This window comes from Corvus moneduloides, unplaced genomic scaffold (assembly GCF_009650955.1).
Source record: "Corvus moneduloides isolate bCorMon1 unplaced genomic scaffold, bCorMon1.pri scaffold_184_arrow_ctg1, whole genome shotgun sequence".
NCBI classification, from domain to species: Eukaryota; Metazoa; Chordata; class Aves; order Passeriformes; family Corvidae; genus Corvus; species Corvus moneduloides.
This window is the reverse complement of record NW_022436922.1, coordinates 1-9,374: the sequence shown is the minus strand read 5'-3', so window position 1 is coordinate 9,374 and position 9,374 is coordinate 1. Positions and strand designations below refer to the sequence as shown.

At 67.6% G+C, this 9,374-nt stretch overlaps 3 protein-coding genes across 3 annotated transcripts; 1 reads left to right on the top strand and 2 right to left on the bottom strand.

Moving 5' to 3' along the window:
• Window positions 1-1,204: 1,204 nt before the first annotated feature.
• On the bottom strand, window positions 1,205-5,943 carry LOC116438937 (histone-lysine N-methyltransferase EHMT2-like; the record flags this gene model as incomplete). Its single annotated transcript, XM_032097964.1, has 7 exons — window positions 5,855-5,943; window positions 5,645-5,690; window positions 4,505-4,681; window positions 3,909-4,255; window positions 3,720-3,795; window positions 2,653-2,738; window positions 1,205-1,408 (listed from the first exon to the last, which is right to left on the bottom strand). Coding segments are annotated over exons 1-7 (960 nt in total), but the record flags the coding sequence as incomplete, so codon positions are not given.
• Window positions 5,944-5,963: 20 nt separating this feature from the next.
• Window positions 5,964-8,632, top strand: LOC116438936. Its single transcript, XM_032097962.1, has 6 exons — window positions 5,964-6,025; window positions 6,771-6,899; window positions 7,002-7,376; window positions 7,588-7,911; window positions 7,974-8,207; window positions 8,311-8,632. The coding sequence occupies exons 1-6, from the start codon at window positions 5,964-5,966 to the stop codon at window positions 8,348-8,350; spliced, it is 1,164 nt and encodes a 387-aa protein (XP_031953853.1). The 3' UTR covers window positions 8,351-8,632.
• Window positions 8,633-8,866: 234 nt separating this feature from the next.
• On the bottom strand, window positions 8,867-9,370 carry LOC116438935 (zinc finger and BTB domain-containing protein 12-like; the record flags this gene model as incomplete). The annotated part of the gene is made up of 1 exon (XM_032097961.1): window positions 8,867-9,370. A coding segment is annotated over one exon (471 nt), but the record flags the coding sequence as incomplete, so codon positions are not given.
• Between the last annotated feature and the right edge of the window lie 4 nt (window positions 9,371-9,374).

Here is a 9,374-nt window from a genome sequence, read left to right as displayed (position 1 = left end):
GAGTCCCCGTGCCCGTCCCCGTGCCCCCAGTCCCTCCCAGTGCTCCCAGTCCCACCTTGCTGTCCAAGTCCCCGTGCCCGTCCCAGTGTCCCCAGTCCCTCCCAGTCCCTCCCAGTGCTCCCAGTCCCACCTTGCTGTCCAAGTCCCCGTGCCCGTCCCAGTCCCTCCCAGTCCCTCCCAGTGCTCGCAGTGCTCCCAGTCCCACCTTGCTGTCCAAGTCCCCGTGCCCGTCCCAGTCCCTCCCAGTGCTCCCAGTGCTCCCAGTCCCACCTTGCTGTCCGAGTCCCCGTGTCCCCAGTCCCTCCCAGTCTCTCCCAGTCCCTCCCAGTGCTCCCAGTCCCACCTTGCTGTCCGAGTCCCCGTGCCCGTCCCCGTGCCCCCAGTCCCTCCCAGTCCCTCCCAGTGCTCCCAGTCCCACCTTGCTGTCCGAGTCCCCGTGCCCGTCCCCGTGCCCGTCCCAGTCCCTCCCAGTCCCTCCCAGTCCCTCCCAGTGCTCCCAGTCCCACCTTGCTGTCCGAGTCCCCGTGTCCCCAGTCCCTCCCAGTCCCTCCCAGTCCCTCCCAGTGCTCCCAGTCCCACCTTGCTGTCCGAGTCCCCGTGTCCCCAGTCCCTCCCAGTCCCTCCCAGTGCTCCCAGTCCCACCTTGCTGTCCGAGTCCCCGTGCCTGTCCCCGTGCCCCCAGTCCCTCCCAGTCCCTCCCAGTGCTCCCAGTCGCACCTTGCTATCCGAGTCCCCGTGCCCGTCCCCGTGCCCCAGTCCCTCCCAGTCCCTCCCAGTCCCTCCCAGTGCTCCCAGTCCCACCTTGCTGTCCAAGTCCCCGTGCCCGTCCCCGTGCCCCCAGTCCCTCCCAGTCCCTCCCAGTCCCTCCCAGTGCTCCCAGTCCCACCTTGCTGTCCGAGTCCCCGTGCCCGTCCCCGTGCCCCCAGTCCCTCCCAGTCCCTCCCAGTCCCTCCCAGTGCTCCCAGTCCCACCTTGCTGTCCGAGTCCCCGTGCCCGTCCCCGTGCCCCCAGTCCCTCCCAGTGCTCCCAGTGCTCCCAGTCCCACCTTGCTGTCCGAGTCCCCGTGCCCGTCCCAGTCCCTCCCAGTCCCTCCCAGTGCTCCCAGTGCTCCCAGTCCCACCTTGCTGTCCGAGTCCCCGTGCCCGTCCCCGTGCCCCCAGTCCCTCCCAGTCCCTCCCAGTGCTCCCAGTGCTCCCAGTCCCACCTTGCTGTCCGAGTCCCCGTGCCCGTCCCCGTGCCCCCAGTCCCTCCCAGTCCCTCCCAGTGCTCCCAGTGCTCCCAGTCCCACCTTGCTGTCCGAGTCCCCGTGCCCGTCCACGCTGAAGCCGTCGTAGAACAGCGAGAAGCCCCCTCCCCCCTCCGAGTCCCAGTCGCGGGGGGGGGCGGCCATTTCCTCCGTCACCGTGATCTGGGGGGCACACGGGGGGTCGGGGGGCGTTCGGGGTTCCTGGGGGGTCCTGGGGGGGTTTGGGGGTCCCAGGGGGGTCCCAGAGGGATCCTGGGGGGGGTTTGGGGGTCCTGGGGGGTCCCAGGGGGGTCCTGGGGGGTCCCAAGGGGATTTGGGGGTCCTGGGGGGTCCCCGGGGGGGTCCCCGGGGGGTCCCGGGGGGGCCCTGGGGGGGGTTTGGGGGGGGTTTGGGGGTCTCCGGGGGGTTTGGGGTTCCCAGGGGTCCCAGAGGGTCCCAGGGGGGTCAGCGGGGTTTGGGGGTCCCAGGCGGGGTCCCAGGGCGGTTTGGGGGTCCCAGGAGTCCCAGGGGGGGTCCCGGGGGGGTCCTGGGGGGTTTGGGGGTCCCAGGCGGGTCCCAGGGGGGTCCCAAGGCGGGTCCTGGGGGGGGGTTGGGGGTCCCAGGGGTCCCAGGGGGGGTCCCGGGGGGGTCCTGGGGGGCTTTGGGGGTCCCAGGGGTCCCGGGGGGGTCCCGGGGGGGTCCTGGGGGGTTTGGGGGTCCCAGGGAGGTTGGGGGTCCCAGGGGGGTTTGGGGTTCCCAGGGGTCCCAGAGGGTCCCAGGGGGGTCCCAGGGGGGTCAGGGGGGTTTGGGGGGTCCCAGGAGGGGTCCCAGGGCGGTTTGGGGGTCCCAGGGGTCCCAGGGGGGGTCCCAGAGGGGATTCCAGGGGGGTCCCGGGGGGGTCCCGGCGGGGGTTGGGGGTCCCAGAGGGGTCCAGGGGGGTCCCAGAGGGTCCCAGGGGGGTTTGGGGGTCCCAGGGGTCCCAGGGGGGGTCCCGGGGGGGTCCTGGGGGGGTTGGGGGTCCCAGAGGGTCCCAGGGGGGTTTGGGGGCTCCCAGGGGGGGTCCCGGGGGGGTTGGGGGTCCCAGGGGGGGTTTGGGGGTCCTGGGGGGTCCCAGGGGGGTCAGGGGGTCCCGGGGGGGTTTGGGGGGGTCCCAGGGGGGTCCCAGGGGGTTTGGGGGGTCCCAGAGGGTCCCAGGGGGTCCCGGGGGGGTTTGGGGGTCCCAGGGGGGTCCCAGGGGGGGTCCCAGGGGGGTCCTGGGGGGGTTGGGGGTCCCAGGGGGGGTTTGGGGTTCCCAGGGGGTCCCAAGGGGTCCCAAGGGGTCCCAGGGGGTCCCGGGGGGTTTGGGGGGGTCCCCGGGGTCCCAGGGGGCCCTGGGGGTCCCAGGGGGGTCCCGGGGGGTTTGGGGGGGTCCCGGGGGTCCCCGGTACCTCGGTGCTGGCGCGGGGGCTGGGCCGCTGCAGCCGCTTGTGGAGCCCCTCGGGGCCGAAGTCCAGCTTGGGGCGCTTGGGGGGGTCTGGGGGGGGGACAGAGGAGGGGTCAGGGAGACCCCAGACCCAGAATTGCAGCCCTGGCCACCCAACGCGCCTCAGACCCCTCCCCAAAGCCCCCCGTGCCCACCCCTGGCACCCCCTGAGCCCCCCCAGACACCCCCAGGACCCCCCTGAGCCCCCCCAGACACCCCGTGCCCACCCCTGGGACCCCCCAGGACCCCCCCGGGACCTGCCAGGTGCCCCCAAACCCCCCCCAGGATCCCCCAAACCCCCCCAGGACCTTCCAGGTACCCCCAAACCCCCTCCAGAATCTTCCAGGCGCTCCCAAAACCCCCCCCAGACCCCCCAGGACCCCTCCAGGATCTTCCAGGACCCCCCCAGAACCTTCCAGGTACCCCCCAAACCCCCCCAGGACCCCCCCAGACCCATCCAGGTGCCCCCAAACCCCCCTTAGACCCCCCCAGAACCTTCCAGGTACCCCCAAACCCCCCCCCAGGACCTTCCACGTGCCCCCAACCCCCCCAGGACCCCCCAAAACCCCCCCAGGACCCCCTCAGGACCTTCCAGGTGCCCCCAAACCCCCTCCAGAACCTTCTAGGTGCCCCCAGGACCCCCCCAGACCCTTCCAGGTGCCCCCAAACCCCCCCAGGACCCCCCCCGAACCTTCCAGGTGCCCCCAAACCCCCTCCAGACCCTTTCAGGTGCCCCCAAACCCCCCCCGGACCCCTCCAGACCCTTCCAGGTACCCCCAAAACCCCCCCAGGACCTTCCAAGTGCCCCCAACCCCCCCAGGACCCCCCAAAACCCCCCCAGGACCTTCCAGGTGCCCCCAAACCCCCCCAGGGACCCCCCCCAGAACCTTCCAGGTACCCCCAGGACCCCTCCAGAACCTTCCAGATGCCTCCAGGACTCCTCCAGAATCTTCCAGGCGCCCCCTAAACCCCCTCCAGACCCTTCCAAGTGCCCCCCAAACCCCCCCAGGACCCCCGCAGACCCCCGCTGACCGTGCTGCCCGATGCCGCAGAGCTCCTCGGACACCCTGAAGTGCAGCATCTCCGACATCCGCGGCTTCTCGGGGACCTGGGGGGGGGGCACACGGGAGAAACAACCCCCGGAGGGACCCCCCAAACCCCTCAGGGTGGGGATGGGGGGGGGGTCTCACACCGAGCCCCCTCCCCAAATCCTGCACCCACCTGTCCATTGCTGGGCTTGGCCATGGTCTTGCGCGCCCGGTGCACCTTGGGGTGAGCCAGGGGGGGCTCGGGGGCTGCCGGGGGGGGCTCGGGGGGTGCTTGGGGTGGGGGGGGATCGGGGGCTACCTGGGGGCGGCCCCCCGAGCCCCCCGCCCCCGGGAGGCTGAGCAGGCGCAGGGCCAAGCTTTGCCCCGGGGGGGTTTTGCCCCCTGCCCCCGTCAGGGACATCTTGGCACGGCTGGGGGGGGCCAGGGGGGGCGTGGGGGTGAGGTTGGGACCCCCAGCCCCTCCCCCCAAAGCCCCCCCGCCCCGCCCTGGGGAGCCCGGCAGGGTCTTGGTGGCGTGGCCTGGAAGAGGGGAGGGGGAGGGGGGGTGAAAAGTGAGACGCCCCCTCCCCAAAAAAAAACAGCTCAGACCCCCCCCTCCTCCCCCCACCCACCCACAAATCGCCCCCCCAGACCCTCCCCCAAATACGTGAGACCCCCCCCCTCAATGCATCCAGACCCTTCCCCCTCCCCCCAGAACCCCCCAAGGCCGCCCTGAGCCCCCCCCAGGACCCCTCCCCACCCCCCAAAAACGCCCCCTCCCCCCCTCACCTGGCAGCCCCTTGGTGCCGGTGCCGCCGCCGGGGGGGGGTCCCTGCGCCCCCTCCCCATCGCCGGGGCCGCCGCCCCCCCCGTGCTCCTCATCCGGGGGGGCCCCCCCGCCGCCCGTGGGGGGGGTCCCGGCCTGAGGGGAGGGGGCGCGGGGGGAGGGGCTGCCCGGGGGGAGCCCTGAGGGGGGAGGGGGGAAAAAAAACGGGGGGGTCACAGGGGGGGAGGGGATTTGAGGAGGGTGGGGTGGTCTGAGGGGTGAGGGGGGGGGGGTCGGGGTGGTCTGAGGGGTGTGAGAGGGGGTCAGGGTGGTCTGAGGGGTGTGGGGGGGTCAGGGTGGTCTGAGGGGTGTGGGGGGGTCAGGGTGGTCTGGGGGGGGGTCTGAGGGGTGTGAGAGGGGGTCAGGGTGGTCTGAGGGGCGTGGGGGGGTCAGGGTGGTCTGAGGGGTGGTCTGAGGGGTGTGGGAGGGGATCAGGGTGGTCTGAGGGATGGTCTGAGGGGCGTGGGGGGGTCAGGGTGGTCTGAGGGGTGGGGGGGGGTCAGGGTGGTCTGAGGGGTGTGGGGGGGTCAGGGGGGTCTGAGGGGGGGGTCTGAGGGGTGTGAGAGGGGGTCAGGGTGGTCTGAGGGGTGGGGGGGGGTCAGGGTGGTCTGAGGGGTGTGAGAGGGGGTCAGGGTGGTCTGAGGGGCGTGGGGGGGTCAGGGTGGTCTGAGGGGTGGTCTGAGGGGTGTGGGAGGGGATCAGGGTGGTCTGAGGGATGGTCTGAGGGGCGTGGGGGGGTCAGGGTGGTCTGAGGGGTGGGGGGGGGTCAGGGTGGTCTGAGGGGTGTGAGGGGGGGTCAGGGTGGTCTGAGGGATGGTCTGAGGGGCGTGGGGGGGTCAGGGTGGTCTGAGGGGTGGTCTGAGGGGTGGTCTGAGGGGCGTGGGGGGGTCAGGGTGGTCTGAGGGGCGTGGGGGGGTCAGGGTGGTCTGAGGGGTGGTCTGAGGGGTGGTCTGAGGGGCGTGGGGGGGTCAGGGTGGTCTGAGGGGCGTGGGGGGGTCAGGGTGGTCTGAGGGATGGTCTGAGGGGCGTGGGGGGGTCAGGGTGGTCTGAGGGGCGTGGGGGGGTCAGGGTGGTCTGAGGGCTGGGGGGGGGGGGTCACTCACCGGCCTCTCCCGCCGCCTCCACCACGAGGGTCCCACCGGGAGGCTCCTGAGGGGAAAGGAGGGGGAGGGGCGGAGCGAGGCGTGAAGGAAAGACCCCCTCCCGCCAGAGAATCCCCCCCGCTCCTCGGGACCCTCAAAAACCCCTCAAAACACCCCAAAATCGCCTCAAAAACCGCTTCGGTTCCCGCTACCCCCCCCCTCCCCTCAGACCTCGGCGCCTCCCGCCGCCTCCATCGCTGCCGAGCGCGCCGCGCGCGCGGTGACGTCACGACGCTGCCGGGCCCCCCCCCCCGAGAAAGGGGGCGTGGCCAAGCCTTTTATGGGCAAAGCGCCGCCCACCGCCTCGCGCTTTGTGCTGCCCGCCTTGGCCACGCCCCCTCGGTTAAGCCACGCCCCCTCTGCGTTTAAGCCACGCCCCCTCTGCGTTTAAGCCACGCCCCCTCCGTGGTTTTTTTGGGGGGTCCCGGTGGTTCGGGACCCCTCCAAACTCCCCCAAATCGCTGCTTTTTCACCCAAAAACCACCCCCGCCTATAAACAAATAAACACCCGCAGACGCTTTCACCGCTTTTTTTTTTTTTTTTCCTTTAAAATCCGTTTATTACAAAAAAAAAAAAAAAAAAATCCCAAAAAATCTGCGCTTTTGGGGAGGTCCCACCCCCTCCCTCCCCCTCCACCTAAAAAAAGGGTTTCAGGTATCACCCCCCACCCCAAAAAAAAGCTTCTCCTCTCTACCCCCTACTCCCCCCCTCCCCCACCCCCAAAAACCACCCAAATTCTTGGCTGCCCCTCCCCCACCCCCCCCAAAAAACCTCCCCTCCCCCACACGCTACAGACACCCCTCCCCCACCCCTCAATCCCCCTCCCCCCCCCCCCCCATCGCTACAACCTAAGGGGGTCCCCGGGGACCCCCCCCTAAACCTATGGGGGAGGGGGGGGTGGGGCGACCCCCCCCCCCCCCCCAAAATCCGGGGGTCCCCATCCCCCCCCCCTTTTGTGTCCCCCCAAAATTGTCCGGGGGGGTCCGTCCTGCTCCTGAGGGGGGGGGAGGGGAGGGGTCACCCCATTGTCCACCGAGGGCCTGGGACCCCCCAAATCCATCGTGGGGGGAGGGGGGGGGGGGTCCAGGTTTGGGGAGGGTCCCATCTGCTCCTCCATTTTGGGGTCGTTTCCATCGTTTTGGGGTCGTTCCCCCTTGTTTTGGGGTCGTTTCCGTCGTTTTGGGGTCGTTTCCGTCGTTTTGGGGTCCTTCCCCACCATTTTGGGGTCCTTCCCCACCACTCTGGGGTCGTTTCCATCATTTTGGGGTCGTTTCCATCGCTTTGGGGTCCTTCCCCATTGTTTTGGGGTTGTTCCCATCACTTTGGGGTCATTTCCATCGTTTTGGGGTCGTTTCTATCGGTTTGGGGTCCTTCCCCATCGTTTTGGGGGCGTTCCCATCACTTTGGGGTCCTTCCCCACCATTCTGGGGTCCTTCCCCACCACTTTGGGGTCATTTCCATCATTTTGGGGTCATTTCCATCACTTTGGGGTCCTTCCCCATCGTTTTGGGGTCATTTCCATCATTTTGGGGTCGTTCCCATCACTTTCGGGTCCTTCCCCACCACTCTGGGGTCATTTCCATCATTTTTGGGGTCATTTCCATCGTTTTGGGGTCATTTCCATCACTTTGAGGTCGTTCCCATCGTTTTGGGTTGTTCCCCATCACTTCGGGGTTGTTCCCATCACTTTGGGGTCGTTTCCATCATTTTGGGGTCATTCCCCATCACTTTGGGGTCATTTCCATCGTTTTGGGGTCATTTCCATCACTTCGAGGTCATTCTCATCACTTTGGGATTTTCAGGGTCCTTCCCCGTCGTTTTGGGGTCATTTCCATCACTTTGAGGTCGTTCCCATCGTTTCGGGGTCCTTCCCATCGTTTTGGGGTAATTTCCATCACTTTGAGGTTGTTCACCATCGTTTCGGGGTCCTTCCCATCGTTTTGGGGTCATTTCCATCACTTTGGGGTCATTCTCATCACTTTGGGGTCCTTCCCTGTCGTTTTGGGGTCATTTCCATCACTTCGGGGTCCTTCCCCATCGTTTCAAGGTCCTTTCCCACTGTTTTGGGGTCATTTCCATCACTTCGGGGTCCTTCCCCATCGTTTCAAGGTCCTTTCCCACTGTTTTGGGGTTGTTCCCATCATTTTGGGGTCGTTCCCCATCGTTTTGGGGTCGTTCCCCATCGTTTTGAGGTCCTTCCTCACCATTTTGAGGTCCTTCCCCATTGTTTTGGGGTCGTTTCCATCACTTTGAGCTCCTTCCCCACCATTTTTGGGGTTGTTTCCATCACTTTCGGGTCCTTCCCCACCATTTCGGGGTCCTTCCCCACCATTCTGGGGTCGTTTCCATCACTTTGGGGTTGTTCTCCACCACTTTGGGGTCATTTCCATCACTTTGGGGTCCTTCCCCATTGTTTCGAGGTCCTTCCTCACCATTTCAAGGTCCTTCCCCACCATTTCGGGGTCGTTTCCATCACTTTGGGGTCCTTCCCCACCATTTCAGGGTCCTTCCCCACCATTTTGAGGTCCTTCCCCACCATTCTGGGGTAGTTTCCATCACTTTGACCTCCTCACCCACCATTTTGGGGTCATTTCCATCACTTTGACCTCCTCCCCCACCATTTCGAGGTCCTTCCCCACCATTTCAGGGTCATTTCCATCACTTTGAGCTCCTCCCGCACCATTTCAGGGTCATTTCCATCACTTTGAGCTCCTCCCCCACCATTTCGAGGTCCTTCCCCACCATTTCAGGGTCATTTCCATCACTTTGAGCTCCTCCCCCACCATTTCGAGCTCCTTCCCCACCATTTTGGGGTCATTTCCATCACTTTGAGCTCCTCCCCCACCATTTCGAGCTCCTTCCCCACCGTTTTGGAGTCATTTCCATCACTTTGACCTCCTCACCCACCATTCCGGGGTCATTCCCATCACTTTCGTGTCCTCCCCCACCATTTCAGACCCCTCCCCTCCACACTCAACCCCCCCACTCTCCCCCCAACCGGACCCCCCACCAACCAACCCCACCCGGGCTACCCAAACCCCCTCAGGGGCTCACTCCCCGTCCCCCCACCCATCACCCCCTCCCCACAAACCCCTCCCACCCCCACCCCCCTCTCCACCGGGAGAGGACCCAGCTCTCCGAGGGCTCATCCCCCCACTGCCCCCCTGACCCCGGGGGTCCCCCCCGGGCCACGCCAGGCCCTCCCCCCCTCAGCGGTCAGCGCAGCAACACCCCTCCCTCGGCGCCGCCGGCTTCCAGCACGTTCTGCGCCGTGGTTTTGCCGTGCTGCTCCTTGAGGTGGCGGCGGATGGCCGGCTTGTGGGCGAAGCGCACGTCGCAGTAGGAGCAGCGGTAGGGCCGCGCGCCGCTGTGCAGGTTCAGGTGGTCGTGCAGCGTGGATTTCTGCGTGAAGCTCTTGCCGCACACGCCGCAGCCGTGCGACTTCACGCCGCGGTGCACGTTCATGTGCCGGTTCAGGTTGCTGCTGTGGTTGAACTGCTTGCCGCAGCGCGGGCACATGAACACGAAGTGTTGGGCGCGCATGTGGAACACCAGCTTCTCCACGCCCTGGAAGGCTTCGCCGCACTTCCCGCAGCGCGACGAGGAGGAGAACGACGAGGAAGAGGAGGAGGAAGACGACGGCGCGCCGGTTGCCGGGGCCGACGAGCTCACGGCGCCCGCGCCGCCCGTC